The 18,576-nt window shown below is 41.4% G+C and overlaps 1 protein-coding gene across 3 annotated transcripts in view; it reads right to left on the minus strand.

Annotated features, from left to right (window-relative positions):
• Nucleotides 1-12,201: 12,201 nt before the first annotated feature.
• LOC124612328 (nucleobindin-2) overlaps nt 12,202-18,576 on the minus strand; it is an 87,771-nt gene continuing 81,396 nt past the window's right edge. For all 3 annotated transcript variants that reach the window (XM_047140467.1, XM_047140465.1, XM_047140466.1), the window contains one exon: nt 12,202-13,556. In XM_047140467.1, the coding sequence (XP_046996423.1) occupies nt 12,717-13,556 (840 nt within the window). In that variant the 3' untranslated portion in view covers nt 12,202-12,716. The remainder of the gene's footprint in view (nt 13,557-18,576) is intronic.

Below are 18,576 nucleotides of genomic sequence, written 5' to 3' on the forward strand. Positions count from 1 at the left end.
GGTTAGATAAGCCAAACCCATTACGTAATTCATGGTCAATTTACAAAAATCCTCCCTGAGGGTAACATTAACTGCATCATAATACCATAATTGTAATACACTGTATGTTAGTATTACACAAGATGCAGTATAGTGTTATAAGGTAAATGATCCAAAGCAAGCAATTTCACTACAAGCCGCTTGTGTGGTAGTGTCAAATGCCTTTTGGAAATCTATAAATATGGAATGAATTTGAAAACCCTTGTCAGTAGCATAAGAGTGAAACTCTTGCAACCTATGATAAAATGGAATCCATTACTTTAGAATAAATGAACCATGGACCTTGCCTTTGGTGGGGAGGCTTGCGTGCTTCAACGATACAGATAGCTGTACCGTAGGTGCAGCCACAACAGAGGGGTATCTGTTGAGAGGCCAGACAAATGTGTGGTTTCTGAAGAGGGGCAGCAGCCTTTTCAGTAGTTGCAGGGGCAACAGTCTAGATGATTGACTGATCTTGCCTTTAACTCTAACCAAAACGGTCTTGCTGTTCTGGTACTGCGAACGGCTGAAAGCGTGGGGAAACTACAGCCATAATTTTTCCTGAGGGCATGCAGCTTTACTGTATGATTAAATGATGATGGCATCCTCTTGGGTAAAATATTCCGTAGGTAAAATAGTCCCCCATTCGGATCTCCGGGTGGGGACTACTCAAGAGGACCTCGTTATCAGGAGAAAGAAAACTGGCGTTCTATGGATTGGAGCGTGGAATGTCAGATCCCTTAATCTGGCAGGTAGGTTAGAAAATTTAAAAAGGGAAATGGATAGGTTAAAGTTAGATATAGTGGGAATTAGTAAAGTTCGTTGGCAGGAGGAACAAGACTTTTGGTCAGGTGAATACAGGGTTATAAATACAAAATCAAATAGGGGTAATGCAGGAGTAGGTTTAATAATGAATAAAAAAAATAGGATTGCGGGTAAGCTACTACAAACAGCATAGTGAATGCATTATTGTGGCCAAGATAGATACGAAGCCCATGCCTACTACAGTAGTACAAGTTTATATGCAAACTAGCTCTGCAGATGATGAAGAAATTGATGAAATGTATGATGAGATAAAAGAAATTATTCATGTAATGAAGGGAGACGAAAATTTAATAGTCATGGGTGACTGGAATTCAATAGTAGGAAAAGGGAGAGAAGGAAATGTAGTAGGTGAATATGGATTATGACTAAGGAATGAAATAGGAAGCTGCCTGGTAGAATTTTGCACAGAGCATAACTTAATCATAGCTAACACTTGGTTCAAGAATCATGAAAGGAGGTTGTATACATGGAAGAATCCTGGAGATACTAGAAGGTATCAGATAGATTATATAATGGTAAGACAGAGACTTAGGAACAAGGTTTTAAATTGTAAGACATTTCCAGGGGCAGATGTGGACTCTGACCATAATCTATTGGTTATGAACTGTAGATTAAAACTGAAGAAACTGCAAACAGGTGGGAATTTAAGGAGATGGGACCTGGATAAACTGACTAAACCAGAGGTTGTACAGAGTTTCAGGGAGAGCATAAGGGAACAATTGACAGGAATGGGGGAAACAAATACAGTAGAAGAAGAATGGGTAGCTTTGAGGGATGAAATATTGAAGGCAGCAGAGGATCATGTAGGTAAAAAGACTAGGGCTAGTAGAAATCCTTGGGTAACAGAAGAGATACTGAATTTAATTGATGAAAGGAGAAAATACAAAAATGCAGTAAATGAAGCAGGCAAAAAGGAATACAAATGTCTCAAAAATGAGATTGACAGGAAGTGCAAAATGGCTAAGCAGGGATGGCTAGAGGACAAATGTAAGGATGTTGAGGCTTATCTCATGAGAGGTAAGATAGATACAGCCTACAGGAAAATTAAAGAGACCTTTGGAGAAAAGAGAACCACTTGCATGAATAACAAGAGCTCAAATGGAAACCCAGTTCTAAGCAAAGAAGGGAAAGCACAAAGGTGGAAGGAGTATATAGACGGTCTATACACGGGTGATTTTCTTGAGGACAATATTATAGAAATGGAAGAGGATGTAGATGAAGATGAAATGGGAGATATGATACTGCGTGAAGAGTTTGACAGAGCACTGAAAGACCTAAGTCGAAACATGGCCCCAGGAGTAGACAACATTCTAAAGCTATTGACAGCCTTGGCAGAGCCAGCCCAGACAAAACTATACCATCTGGTGAGCAAGATGTATGAGACAGGCGAAATTCCCTCGGACTTCAAGAAGAATATAATAATTCCAATCCCAAAGAAAGCAGATGTTGACAGATGTGAAAATTACCAAACTATCAGTTTAATAAGACACAGCTGCAAAATACTAACGCGAATTATTTATAGACGAATGGAAAAACTGGTAGAAGCCGACCTCGGGGAAGATCAGTTTGGATTCCATAGAAATGTTGGAACACTTGAGGCAATACTGACCGTACGACTTATCTCAGAAAATAGACTAAGGAAAGGCAAACCTACGTTCCTAGCATTTGTAGACTTAGAGAAAGCTTTTGACAATGTTGACTGGAATACTCTCTTTCAAATTCTGAAGGTGGCAGGGGTAAAATACAGGGAGCGAAAGGCTATTTACAATTTGCACAGATACCAGATGGCAGTTATAAGAGTCAAGGGACATGAAAGGGAAGCAGTGGTTGGGAAGGGAGTGAGACAGGGTTGTAGCCTCTCCCTGATGTTATTCAATCTGTATATTGAGCAAGCAGTAAAGGAAACAAAAGAAAAATTTGGAGTAGGTATTAAAATCCATGGAGAAGAAATAAAAATTTTGAGGTTCGCCGATGACATTGTAATTCTGTCAGGAACAGCAAAGGACTTGGAAGAGCAATTGAACGGAATGGACAGTGTCTTGAAAGGAGGGTATAAGATGAACATCAACAAAAGCAAAACGAGGATAATGGAATGTAGTCGAATTAAGTCGGGTGATGCTGAGGGAATTAGATTATGAAATGAGACACTTAACGTAGTAAATGAGTTTTGCTATTTGGGGAGCAAAATAACTGATGACGGTCGAAGTAGAGAGGATATAAAATGTAGACTGGAAATGGCAAGGAAAGCGTTTCTGAAGAAGTATAGATTTAAGTGTCAGGAAGTTGTATCTGAAAGTATTTGTATGGAGTGTAGCCATGTATGGAAGTGAAACATGGACAATAAATAGTTTAGACAAGAAGAGAATAGAAGCTTTTGGAATTTGGTGCTACAGAAGAATGCTGAAGATTAGATGGGTAGATCACATAACTAATGAGGAGGTATTGAATAGAATTGGGGAGAAGAGGAGTTTGAGGCACAACTTGAAGATGGGATCGGTTGGTAGGACATGTTCTGAGGCATCAAGGGATCACCAATTTAGTACTGGAGGGCAGCGTGGAGGGTAAAAATCGTAGAGGGAGACCAAGAGATGAATACACTAAGCAGATTCAGAAGGATGTAGGCTGCAGTAGGTACTGGGAGAGAAGTTTGCACAGGACAGAGTAGCATGGAGAGCTGCATCAAACCAGTCTCAGGACTGAAGAAAAACAACAACATATATGTAGTCTGTACCTTGCTAATTTTGTATTTTTTATATGTTTTTGAGGAACGTACATTGTCTTCATTCTTTCATGCGAGGAAGATAATTTTATGCAGGAAAGATTTATTTTAATATGCTAGGTTACCTAATAGTTTTGTGTTGTTGCTTAATGATATTTTAAACAGCCATTGATTTTCTGCTGTAGTGAAAATATAAATCCTTTAATTATGTGCTTGGTTAGTCCTTGCTCAATTTAATGTGAACCCTATGAGTACCATTTGGAAGCTGTTATTTCTGAAAATTCATTGAAAGCAGTAGTGCTGTTTAACATGTGTATAGTCGATGTGCATGTTTTAAGGAATGGAAGTGATACTAAGAAAATGATCAATAATATGAGGACTGCATTACATTTCACGTCTAGTGGAGGGGTACTTGCACATATTGATGTGCACATTTTAAACCTGAAATCTTAGGGAACCACAGCTTACCCCCTAACAGAAGTAAATTCCATGGTCACTTACTTCGTTTCTTTTTTGTGCACTTTCCGTCTATTTTTCACTGCCTATCAAACAACATCCCCATTTCCACACAACATATACAGAATTGTAAAACTTTGTGAACTTGGGGCACAAAGGCTTTGAAGAGATTTACTTAAAAACATTAGTGCTGCAGAAGTCAATTTAACTTGCAAAAATTTGTCAAAGAGTAATGTACTGAATCAGACAGAGTTTAGTAAATATGGGAGTTTAATCAGGGAGGATAATTGAATCAAAGAGTAGATAGCAGTAAGGGGAAAGGGACCAAACTATGAGGTCATTGGTCCCTTGTTCCTAATGAGACAATGCCACAAGTGTGATAATAAAACAGACGAGACATGTAACACAAAATGGATTGAAAGGAAAGACCACAAGAACGAAAGAAAGGCAATGAACACTAAAAGGAACAAAAGAAAGTAAGAAAACAAGAGAGAGATGCCTGAAACAGAGGAGAGTAAAACAAGGAAGCAGATTACAGTGGCTGGCCGACCACGAAAATGAAAATCAAAAGCCAGCCACTGTGCAACACATTAAAACCTCCACCCTAAAAGCACTAGGGTGGAGGACACAGAGGGACAAAGGATATGCACTAAAACTCAGATCGAATGGTAAAACCCACCCTCATGGATGAAATGTAAAACCAAATCAGCTGATGCATTGTCTGCTAAAAATCAATGATAACGAGTCCAGCACCCAAAGATGAAGTCACAGGGCAGCCAAAGAAGGACAGAGCAGAAGAATATGGGCCACTATCAAGCAGGCACTGCACCGACACTGAGGTGGGTCTTCACGGCGCAGGAGGTAGCCATGGGTTGCCTAGGCATGACCAATGCGGAGCCAGCAGAGAACCACAGAGTCCCTGTGAGAGGCACTCATCGAGGACTTCCTCACATTTCTGGACCCCTTAATAGCTCGCAAAGTTCATTTCCTAGGTTTCCGATGTCACCAGGAGTCCAGATGAACACCACTGAACGACTGGACCATTCCAGGACATAGATGGACTCCTGGATGGACACTACCAAAGGATGACAAGGGTAGCACTGGTCGATAGTTTTCAGGCTGGTCAAGGAGTCAGTACATAAAAGACTCCCCAGGGCATGAACAGAGATACTGAAGTGCACGAGAAATGGCCACCAGCTCTGCAGTGAATACACTGCAGCCATCGGGTAAGGAATGTTGTTCAATATGGCCACCATGAACATAGGTAAAGCCAATGTGACCATCAGCCATCGGAGTAAACTACTTCAGAGCCAGAGCACGTCAAGAATCGAGAGAAAGTGACAGCTGAGAGCCACAGGGTTAACGGAGTCCTTAGGGCCACGTGAAAGCTCCAGACAAAGTTAGGGTCATGTGAAAGGTCCAGACAAAGCTGTGGCCAAGGCATACACCATAGAGGCATACATGAATGGACTGCAATTAGAGGTGGTAAAGGGAAGGACTCCAGTTTGGGGAGAAGGGACCGCACGTGAACCGCAATCGTTAGCCCCGACCTGGGCCGCTGATGTAGGAGATGGACTGCCGCGGGTGGAAAAAGGAGACGGTAATTCAGATGCTCAGAAGAACTACAAATGTGTGCTGCTTAAGAGCAGTTGTGCATGTCTGATCTGCTGTGGAGGGACCCCAGCCTCCACCAGTACGCTGGTCACCGGACTCGTCCTAAAAGCTCCTGTTGCTAGTCGAACCCTGCAGTAGTGCACAGGGTCGAGTAAATGCAACACTGAGGGCGCTGCTGAACCATAAACCACACTCCCATAGTCGATTTGGGATCAGATAAGGGCTCTGTAGAGCTGCAACAGCATAGAGCTATCTGCACCCCAATTGGTGTTGCTTAGGCAATGGAGGGCATTGAGGTGCTGCCAGAACCTCTGCTTAAGCTGACAAAGATGAGGAAGCCAAGTCAATCGAGCATTGAAAACCAGTCCTAAGAATTGATATGCCTCCACTACAGTGAGTGGATCGTCATTAAGGTAAAGTTCTGGATCCGGATGAACGGTACGATGCCGACAGAAGTGCACGACTTTGCAGCTGAAGCCCATGACTGTGCCTTGTGGATGACTCCCTGTAGGCGTCGCTCAGCAACACCAGTACTGGAGCAGCAGTACGAAATGCAGAAGTCGTCTGCATATAGAGAAGGTGAGACGGAGATCTGCTGCTAGACCGTTAATGGCCACTAAAAATAGAGAGACACTCAAGACAGAGCCCTGCGGGACTCCAGCCTCCTCGATAGAGATGGAACTATAGGAGGCACCAACTTGGTCACGGATAGTACGAAGTGACAGGATGTTTTGGATACAAATCTGGAGTGGGTGAGACCCCACTCATACAATGTGGCACAAATATGATGTCACCAGGTCGTGTTGTATGCTCTTCGTAAATAAAAAAAGACGGCAACCAGGTGTTGCCATCTGGAAAAGGCTGTTCGGATGGCAGACTCAAGGGACACAAGATTACCAGTGGTAGAGCGACCCTGGCAGAAGCTGCCCTGACATGGAGCCAGTTGGCCACATGACTCCAGGACCCAACCCAACCGCCGACATACCATACATTCCAACAGCTTAGAAAGAGCGTTGGTGAGGCTGATTGGCCGATAGCTATCCACATCAAGTGGGTTTTTACCGGGTTTGAGCACTACTCCGTAAATGGGGCGTTACAGGATTCACTGTGGCATGTAGTGAACAAGAACACATTTCCTACCAGCCGTTGTTTGAGAGTGTGAAAGGCAGGGGGGTAATTCACTGATGCAGAGGCCTGAGCAAAGTGCTTGGCAATCATAACACAACATTTATCGTAACACCGGGAACACCTGTTGGGGTCTGGGACCCGAAAAGATGTTTGATCTTTGCCCAGACTTGGGAAGGTTACATATGGCATCCAATGGTCAAGACGTATCTCGCCCAACACTCCCGCTTCCATCATTTGGTAAGCTGGTGAACGCGGGTACGGAACCGTTTAAAGGCTATGAGGTGCTCCAGGAAAGGGTGCCGCTGTAGAGCTTGCTGACGCTTCTTAATTGCTTCAGTAACTTCCGGCAACCACCAAGGGACTGCCTTACACCTTGGGCACCCTAGAGAGCAAGGCATTGCGTTTTCTGCCTCAGAAACAATTGTGCTAGTCACCTGCTCAACCATCAAATCAATGTTGCCGTGTGGGGGAGATTAAGCGGTGACAGCAGAGGTGAAAGTTTCCCAGTCCGCCTTGTTCAAAGCCCATCTGGGCAGACGTCCGTAGGCCTGGCGCTGGGGCAGTGACAGGAAGATGAGGAAGACGTCACTACCACACAGGTCGTCATGTGCTCTCCAGTGGATACATGGGAGAAGTCTTGGGCTGCAAATTGATAAATCAATGGGCAAGTAACTACCATGAGCCACACTGAAATGTGTAAGCACAATGCCACCCCACAAGGGGTTAAAAGTAGGAAAGGTTTAGGGAGTTGGTCAATCAGTGCAGCTAATATATTCAGGGGTACTGCACCATCTGGAGGAAGATATACATTGCAGACAGTTGTTTGCTGCGTCTTCCTTATTCTGACAGCCACAGCTTCAAGAGGAGTTTGAAGGGGCACATGTTCACTACAGTCTGAGTTTAGGACATAAACACAAACTCCACCAGACACTCGATTATAGTCGCTACAGTTCCTGTAATATCCCTTGTAGCCGTGGAGGGCAGGGGTCCACATTGCCAGGAACCAGGTTTCCTGGAGGGCAATGCAAAAATAGCAGGTCTAAAGCTTAACAGTTGCCGTTGCTCAGGCATTTGGAGGAAAAAACAGCCACAATTCCACTGGAGGATGACAACATTGTGAGATTGGGAAGGCATGGAACATTCAATGAGGTATTTTATGCCACAGAGTCACCTGCTGCCACCGACGTATTGCCTGACCAGTCTATATCCGTTGTGTCAGAGGTCTGGGGAGATCCAAGTACTCAGCGGATGCCAATATCTCCACCCCATCATCAGACACAGAGCTCCTGCTGCCACCGACGTATTGCCTGACCAGTCTATATCCGTTGTGTCAGAGGTCTGGGGAGATCCAAGTACTCAGTGGATGCCAATATCTCCACCCCATCATCAGACACAGAGCTTGTAGGTAGTGGTGGTGTGGGTGCCTCAGCTATTTCCTATGTCTTAGATGTTTTCTTTTTGCGTTTCTCTCACTGCTCCTTGGGTTTCCCTGGCTGGGAGGACTTCACTGGCTCAGTCTCCGGGACTGAGGATGAGCGTGAAGTCCTACAACCAGCTGCTTTTGGGCTCGCCAGCCACTAGCAGGTGTCATCTTTCCCACTAGCAGAAACATGGGAAGGGAGTGACCCAAGGGACCCCTTCTTAGTGAGAGAAGCCGAAGAAGACTTACGCTTCTCCGGCTTAGAAGTGGGGGTTTGGGGGGGGGGGGGGTTGTTGCTTAGTAAGTAGGTGATGCAGGAGCAACAGGGAGGGAAATGCCCCCCACCATCAAGGGGGCATGTGTAGTCTTCTGGCTCTGAGAGGTGACAGGGGCTGGTGGAGCTGATGGTGCCAGAACTGTTGCAGCAGCGGCGTAAGATGATGTCATATGCACAGGATGCAGGTGTTCAAATTTTCTCTTAGCTTCAGTGTAGGTCAGTCGGTCCAGGGTTTTGTACTCCATGATTTGCCTTTCTTTCTGGAGAATCCTGCAGTCTGACGAGCAAGGTGAATGGTGCTCTCCACAGTTGACACAGATGGAAGGTGGGGCAGATGTGACACTGGAAGTACAGCAGGAAGACATATGGCTGAACTTCCAGCATTTAAAGCACCACATCAGGGGAGGAGTGTATGGCTTGACGTCACAGTGGTAGACCACCACCTTGACCTTCTTGGGCAATGTATCACCCTTGACGGCCAAGATGAAGGCACCGGTGGCAACCTGATTATCCCTCAGACCATGGTGGACACGCTGGACGAAATGTATACCTCGCCACTCTAAATTAGCAGTTCATCAGAATGCAAAAGAAGGTCCCTGTGAAATATGATACCATGGACCATATTTAAGCTCTTATGGGGTGTGATGGTTACAGAAACATCCCCCAGCTTGTCACAAGTGAATAATGCCCGGTACTGGGCAGACGATGCTGTTATGATCAAGACTGACCCAGATCTCATTTTGGACAAGCTCTCCACCTCCCAAAACTTGTCCCCTAAATGCTCAACAAAAAACTGAGGCTTCATCGTCATGAAAGATTACCCATCAGCTCTCGAACATACAAGGTACGGGGCGAATAAGATCTGCTGCCATCATTAGCCTGACATTCCTCCCATGGTGTGGCCAGGGAATTGAATTGAGCTAGTGAACACTTAGACTGCTGGTGTTTCATCACCAGCAAGACATGATGGACTATGCTTCATCCTATGTCATCTGCCATGATGCCACCCAATTCGACCAGGGGACCTTCCCACGGGCGCCATCCAGCCGCAGCAAAGGCCACCTGGCAGGATGACCATTGCCAGGTGTCCTGGATGCACCAGGGGGATGGGCATCTACCCCTTGGCATATGTGGGGAGATAATGGCGCAGGCATCAGCAGAGCGATCCCTGCGTGGTCAGGGAGCTACAATCAAGAGGGTACATGGCGGCTCCACCACAATGGACTGGCTATCACGCTGGATATCAGGTGCAAAGAAGTCCAGGGTCATCGTTGATGCAGAAAGCTACACAGCATAGTGCATGGTGGAAAACATACCCAGGAAGGTGTCCTCACCCAAGAGATGGAGAATGGGCGGGACTGCAATGCGACGATGACAAAGTGGGCTAAAGATCTAAATGCATGATGGGCACAACGCAACTTGTAAGACGCCCTTCCCCAATTGGCTTGCTCTTCCGGAAAATTTTGAAGAATGGAGGTCAAACCCTACAGGGGACCATCATATAAAGGCTGAAATGTGTGAAACTCCTTTTAGTCGCTTCTTACAACAGGCAGGAATACCTTAGGCCTATTCTTAGCCCAACCCGCAAGGGATTTCTGTGTGTGATGGTGCATTATCATAGAGGATTATGTCCTTGTGTTGTCTTTTTCTGCATTACGATAATTTTTCACGTAATGCTTGATTTAAATCAATCATTTACTGTTGGCATCAATCAATGTTCACAGTTTCACCAGATTTTAGTGGCTGGTAATAGATGACGCCCATCTGATCCCACCAAACACAGAGCATTGTCTTCTTTCCAAAGCAATTTGGTCTTACAGTGGATTCACTCATGATTTATGATGCTTAGGATTCTCAAAATATATCCATTTTTCATCAACTGTCTCTCTTCGATGGAGAAATGACTTTCTTTTGTATCTGACGAGCAGCATTTCACAAGTGGTCTTTCAATTTGCTTGCTGTCTTTCATTCAGTTCATGTGGAACTTTTATTCCCACTTTCTGCATCTTTCTCATAGCTTTCTACCAAAGAGAAACAGCTTTCTGCATCACTATCAATTGTTCCGCGAGTTCCTGTTGAGTTTATCATCTTCATCCAATAAGGACTGCAATTCATTGTCTTTGAACTTTTTTGATGGTTCCCCTTGCTTGTCGTTTCTCACATCAAAATCATCACTTTTTAATTTTTTGAACTACTTGAAACACTGTTTTCCCAAGCGCATGTTCACTGAAAACTTTGACTAGCATTTGAAACGATTCTGCAACAGTTTCCTTCAAATGATAACAGAAAACCAATGCTGTCCTCAAATCTTAATTCGCAGGCACAAAACTTTCATTTTACAGGTTTGAAACAGATACCAATGTATGGAACTTGGGTTACTGTGTGTTGACATTTGTCGTCAGCCATTACAGGAAGCAGATGGCACTGCAGACGCCGTCTCACGGGCCATACACTGACAGCTACCACCATCTATAGGGAAATTCTGGTTTCATACTTCTACATCTGGTAAACGGAATCGAATGTCAAGGGTCCATCAATAATTCCTTAACTGTAACTCATCTACAGAAGGGAGATTTGTCATGGAAGAACATGCTCAATATATCTGACTCAATGGATACTAAAACTGAGGCAGTGTTTGCAGTCTTCACAATTAACAGCATGGCTCAAATCAGGTTTAAAATCAATAAATCATGATTAGTGCATTACTTATATGAACCAGATAAGGCTGACATAACAGTATACTTTACTAAATAATAGAATATTATGCTGGAGATACCAATGTTATTACAGAGAAAGCAACAAAACAAAACATTAGAATTTTTAAACGAAAAGCTTTAATTTTCCTTGACTGATTTGTCATATTAGCCAGATTCTAAGTATTTTACAAAGATGGTCGCAATGTCAATTTCATGAAGAGTAAGATCTATCGAAGTCAGTTATTTCCTCAAAAGCAGCTCCTTTAGTTTTAAATGGGCACAACAAAAAGGCTGTAGACAAGCCATCTTACTTTAATTTACATAGCAGCAAGGACAGCAACAGCAACACACTGTTTAGTGCCTAGATATTGGTTGGAAGGAGGAGGTGCCTTGATATTGGGTGAGCACCTCATACATATTTTAACAATTTGCTGTCCTGTGTGTGCAATGCTCTCTCCTCCCCGACACACAACCACGAGTTTCACTATTATTACAATCCCTTCGCAGTACTGTTTCAAAATCCTCTCACCTGCACTCTTCATTTGTCAATCATTGCACTCCTCATGCTAAACAGCATTTCTGCAACTCTTCAAACTTCATGCAGTTTCTGTTGTGTTATGTCTTACAAATAAGTAATAGTTTCATTTTTCTTTCCCCTCATACTCACTAATCCAACTTGCATTCCTCATTGTTGTTGGAAATTGCCCTTGTGGCTGATAAGTCTCTTGCAAGTGGTGCAAAGTGACATCTCATCCTACACGTTCCATCAACTTCTTATTGTATTTAAATTGAAGGATTTTTGATTATAATTTCTTTTCATACCACAGACATGACTGGTATAATGAAATATCGCTAAATAACTATAACTTCTGAATAACAGTAAACTAAATTACAGGAATTTTAACACAAATAATTTGTCCATCGTGTTTCTCCTCATCAGACAATAAAATACTGCATGGATCACGTATTAATGTGCTCTTCCTTCTTTTCACACATGAATATTTTTTTGCAATATGAACATGCAAGTGTGAATAAAGGCACTTATCTATTTCCACAGAAGAAATGTAAGATTTTTTTATTTTAATCCCCAACATTACAAAATAATATTAAACTGTACAGAAAATAAATACAGGTACATACTTTCACATTACACATTTACAAAGAGGGCCATGAAAGCAGTACAGTATCTCTCTGAAGAAAGCAGACTAATCTGCTCTTCTGTGCCTGCACATAAAGGTAATTTGTTTTCCTTGTTATATCACAACACCCCTACCACTTCTTTTTAATACTGTAGTTTCGAAGACACTTGACAATACTTGTAAGAATAAGACTGGTAACAAAGGAAACATTAAAAATATAAAATGTCATGAAAAGGAATAGCACCACATTTTATGTCCTTTACAAGTCTCAGATCTTATTTGAATAACATCACAAACATACCAACAATGCTACTTTATAAGTTTATAGTACAGCTGTTCATACCATCTCCCAACATAATCAATCTGCAATGTAAATGAATACAAAACATTAATTCAATCTGTAAAAATGTCATTTCAATTATAATCATTGCTTTGTGTCACTTTTTGATGGCTGCCTAGGATGTATTACAGGCACAGGAGGTACTACATTCATGGCAGCTTCTTTCAAGTTTCCACTGGGTTCCTTATTTTGTCCTGCATCACCAGCATTTTTATTAGCCTTATTATCTCCTGTTTCAATAATATTAGACCCTATTTCATTGGTTTGCTCCTTTTGTTGATCATCTTGTGGAGGATTCACATTAGCATTTCCTGGTTGTTGCTGGTTTTCACCTTGTTGAGCCTGCTGCACAGGGCTTCCCTGGGGACTCTGTTTAATGGCCTGACCTGGTGGCACCTGGCCAACATTTGCCTGATCTTGAGGGATCTGGTTGTACTGATATGATCCAGGTGGAATATGTCCTTGTGGTAAATGTCCTTGCATTACTTGACCTTGTGGGTTATTCCCTTGTGGCATAAAGGCCTGACCTTGTGGAAACTGTCCCTGTGGTTGTTGCCCTTGTGGGAACTGTCCCTGTACCTGATGGCCCTGTGGGAACTGTCCCTGTATCTGGTGGCCCTGTGGGAACTGTCCCTGTATCTGATGTCCCTGTGGGAACTGTCCCTGAGGGAATTGTCCTTGTAGCTGGTGACCTGGTGGGGCTTGTCCTTGTGGCATATATCCTTGTGGTATGTAACCTCGTTGTTCTTGTCCATGAGGCTGGAACTGTTCAGCTGTATGCAACTGCTGCTGCTGCTGCTGCTGTGGTTGTTGATGTTGTTGTTGTTGTTGTTGTTGTTGTTGTTGTTGCTGCTGCTGCTGCTGCTGATATTGCTGCTGCTGTTGATATTGCTGCTGCTGCTGTGGTGATAGTGGAGGAGCGAACTATTAAACACAGAGAGAGAAATTAAACTTGTGTGGACTATTACAACATGAGAGTACACAGAAATACACAATAATTCATATTGTTGTAACTTAATTGTAAGATTTTGTACATAGGAAAACTTATCTTATTTTAGTAATTCTTAGAATGGAGTTAAGCACTTCCATGACCTTTCTCACTTCAACAGTAATCAAGTCTCTTGAATGATATACATGAGAATACAGGGTTTCTTCATAAATTCCACATTTATCTTTAATAGAACCGCAAAAGCAAGCCACTTTAACAGTAATAAGTACGAGTCCAGTGTATATGTAGTCCTCGAAATATCTTTTGCATTTTAAAGATAGGAGTTGCACATTACTTAAATCAAAGGAACGAAAGAAAGAGAATGAACTTACTTTGTTGTCATACTTCATACAGTGATATGTACAATCTAGTACATAACATGTGACAATGAAACATGAGTGTTAAGCCATGACCTACAGCATCCAGATTCATATGTGTAAAGGTGAAACATTTCTAGATTACATCATCAATGGAAAAGCATCACCCAACAAGTTTTTGAATGAAAAAGGTGAAAATAGGTTTGATTCTTACATGGAAGCTTCCTTATTACCATATTCAATAACGATGTAATGCTGCACTTAAGAAGAGCCAATTTAAAAGAAGGGGCCTTAAATTCTTGCTGACAGATTTATTGTGCAGTAAGAGAACCCAACTCCTCAAATAACTGTCCCACACACATTGCTATGATAGATTCTGGATAGCGTACATACCTACTGAAATGAAAACCTTTGAGTGACACTTGATTAGTACTTTGAAAAAACAATACTTGGGAGATGTCAGTCTCATTCAAATTTACATCTTTCTGGTGCTGTCCACACAGAAACACTTATGTTTTTATCCTAATGTTATTGTAATGTATTTTTGGTACTTACACATTTTATACAAGAAAATGTGTTTAGTTTATGCTGCAAAAATTACTTACCATATAACACTCACTAAGGTATTTTTACTAGTAAACTTCTGAGAGCATTATACAGTTTAACTATAGTGTTATTCAAGTAATCTGTTCTCACAATTCCCTGGACAATACACAAATTTCAGAAAGGTGTGAAGTTGTTATTTAGGTGTTTATTATGGGTTTCTACCAGAGCTGATTCCATACTGCACACAATATTTTGATGACTAACCTAGTTATTTTCAGATATTGGGAGCAATGGTATGGTTTGCACTTACTGATGCTGAACCTCTATTCACAGAAAAATTCAACTTTTGGTACCTGCTGCGCTATTTGATGCACATTGGCTTTCTCCACAGTGTGCAGTTACTCCCTCAAATAATCATGTCCTTGGTGTTTTCCAGTTCTGACAGACGAGATGACTAGAGAGTGTGGCTGCCAACCATCCTGTATGGTAAGGGCTTTCTCAAATTTCAGTGTTAAACATTTTTTTCACACATGGGCGTTGTACAGGACACTAAAATCCAATAGTTAATCTTTTTCCACTAATTTATCTTACTCATTTAAATAATTTGTTGAAATTACATCAATGTTAGTGCTGTATGTTGACACTCAATATACTGAAGTATGAACTTCTATTACAACATGTTTGTTGGAATCATGATTTGGTGCACCACATTATTTATTTGTCCTTGGGCAATGCATCTAAGTTTGAATTTGCCTTATTTAAACTGCAGCCTATGTCGATTGTCATACTAACTTAAATAATAAAGTCTATGTATTACCGCAGTCTAACAAACAGTTGTGGCATTCACTGCTGTGAAAGTTTTTACTGTCTGACAGTTGGAAGGATATTAGCAACCCCTAGTGGCAGCAAGAAAGCGATCCTTAAGATTAATGTTTGTTTGTAATTACATTTCTACTTATTTAAAGAAATAGTTGTTATATTTTTGTGTTGCATGCATCAGTAAATTCACGAGATATGCATCTCAGTGATTCAGTGAGATAAGCTGCAATTTACTCACGAAGAATCACTTTCAATTATGTGTGTAATAGCAGCTCATGCCAGTGAAAGCAATGGAATATAAACACCGTATTCCATGCACAAGAAGCATATATTTCTGCTGCTGTCTGTTCTTATTGCAATGGTCTCTTTTCATGACATGTAAAAATTTTGTATGTAGTCTAATAATTTGCATTTTATTACACTTCACTTGACTTTCAAGCACATGAATATCGATATAAATGCAATTAATTTTGCTTCAAAAGTGAATATAGTGAAGATTCATGCTATTTCTGGCTCAGTGGTAGCAAAAATTGCAGAATGGGTTTCTTCTGTGTTGGGTAACAGTTTTATTGCTTTTTGTCATTTGATTATCGTGTCTGTGCAGTTTTCTCTTCAGCTACAAGTTTTGGTGATTTATTTGGTGTGTTAAATAAAGTAGGCATTGCATTCCATACAAGTTTCCGACATTCCACACTCAGTAATTTGGCTGGAAGTGTAGTGAATGAAACTTCATGTTGTTGGATAGATATAAAATATTTTTCTGCAACGGTCAGGTCTTCTGCTGTGTTTAAGTAATTTTTGGTTCTTAAAGGAAAGCAATGTTCTTCAGTAAATATCTGTATGTTACAAGGAAATCATAAATAAACTGCCCTGTAATTTACTGTTTCATGCCCACCAGGGTCCTTTGGAAACTAAAAAAAGACAAACAATGTATCATTTTTTAGTTACTGCTAATTTTTATTGTACCAGATTTGCTTCCTTTGGTAAGAACTATCTTACAAATAAATATTAATAAAACTATTTGCACTCATCTGATACCATATTCAGAATTATAGCTTACTGTCCACTTAGGAGTCTGCCATTGCACCATATAACAAAAAAATGAACAAGAGTTTTGTAACTGCACACATAAGAATGTGGTATTATTGAACAATACTCTGACATTTGCAAATTGTGGCATCAATGAAAAATGTTTTACTTAAGCCAATACTAACTGCCCTTTCCATAATTGTTGATATTCCAATCTAGAATTTCCACTGTTTAGCATTAAAGCAAAAATATCTAATTCACCTCCCAAATGTTTTGAACAGCTTTGTGTTTTTTTTAGAAATATGAGATGTGACTACAGTATTTTACACTAAACTCACTAATGTAAGTTTTCTCTTTACAACTTTATGCATGTCCTTCCCTCAATAAAATAACAGTTGTTCCGGATAAAATTTGAAGTTGTCATTGGGTCCCTTATTGGGGTGCTGTAGAAGTATGAAACTTTATTGAAGGGATACTAATAAACTGAACGCCATATTCCAAGCCTTACTTTAATACATCTAATCTGTGTTTACAAAGTTTTCCAACATTCTTACTTCAATGAGCTCTAAATACACTGACCCAGAGTCTCCACTACAATATTGCCTCAAACACATTTAATCCTATCAACAAAGATAAAATGCCTCCTATGTAATGTTAAAGATGAACTATGTTTTCAGAAACAGGGTGCATATAGCAGTCTGTTCCAATATGGCATGTTGTATGCTGCTGATACTGACAAGGAACATTAGTCGCAAGACCCTACACGCAGCCCAGCATATCAGCCCTATGCACTGTCTGGAGCATGATAATATAATGCAGTATAATGGTGCAACTGTCCAATTTCTAGGACTTAACAGGGTGTCCCATTTATCTTGACCACCCTAAATAAATAATTGTTTGTCCCGATTCAAATTACAAAATGTTTCAAGCAGATGTTCTTTAGCCATCAGGAGGATGTCAATCAGCATGATTGCCTTCGTTGAGGCTTTTTTTTTTTTTTTTTTTTTTTTTATTTTTTTTTTTTTACAAAGATATGAACAGCGGTGGGACTTTTTTAAATGACAACCTGTATTTTGTATTTGGTAATTCATTTCCCAGCGCTTAGTGCAGGTACTCGGGGTAACAGAAAACATCCACGTGCTGACACTGACAGAGGACAAATGTAAAAATAAGCAGAGTGCACACCCGTCATTCCGTTAACGATCGTCAGCTGAAGAGTTGAGTGTGTAGAATGTACACCAATGAAGAGAAAGTAGAAATGCTGCTCATCTATGGGGAATGTAAGTTAGCAGAACAGTAATTACAATACTGTTTTCTTATGTACGGGTAAATTTAGTACAGTAGTTTAGTCCTTTTAAATACTGTCGTGTAGAGTAGGCATAGAGTAAAGGCTGTCCTTCCTACAAACTGCAACATAACATTTCTTTTATTGTTATTGCTGAAGGTAGGCAAAATGCTACGCACGTAGTGGAACTGTACAGAGAGCGATATCTTGACAAGAACCCACCTTCCCGACGGATGTTTTTTCTCATCTCGTTGCGACGCTTCAGGAAACGGGAAGTTTCAACCCACGACAACGCAATCGTCGTAGCACTCGCATAGACCAAACTGCTGAAGTTACTGTTCTCGCTTCCACTGCTACGAATCCACATGTGAGCACACGACAACTTGAACACGAGATTGGGATTCCTATAAACAGTGTACATCGTATTCTTACAAGTCATCGGTTCCATCCTTACGATGTACCCCTGTATCAAGAGTTGCATGGGAATGATTTCCAGAATCGTGTACAGTTCTGTCAGTGGGCACAGCAGCAAATCCTCGCCAACCCGAACGTCTTCTCCAATGTTCTATTTACCGATGAATGTTCCTTCTCAAACAAATGGCAGGTAAATACAAGGAACATGCATTACTGGTCCAGCAACAACCCACAATGGCTCAGACAGGTGGAACATCAGCGTCCATGGAGAGTTAACGTCTCATGTGGTCTGCTTGGTACTACAACTATCAATGTCAGTCTAAACGGCACAGCATATGCCAACTTCCTCAGATGGATTCTTGCTCCTCTTCTGCATGAAGTGCCACAAAGAACAAGAATGCGTATGTGGTATCAGCATGATGGTGTCCAGCACATAATGCCTCGTGTGCATGTTGTGTTCTAAACCGAAGGTATCCTGCCAGATGGATTGGTTGAGGAGGAGCAGTTACTTGGCCTGCTAGGTCTCCTGATTTAAATCCTCTGGAC

This window comes from Schistocerca americana, chromosome 4, assembly GCF_021461395.2.
Source record: "Schistocerca americana isolate TAMUIC-IGC-003095 chromosome 4, iqSchAmer2.1, whole genome shotgun sequence".
NCBI lineage: Eukaryota > Metazoa > Arthropoda > Insecta > Orthoptera > Acrididae > Schistocerca > Schistocerca americana.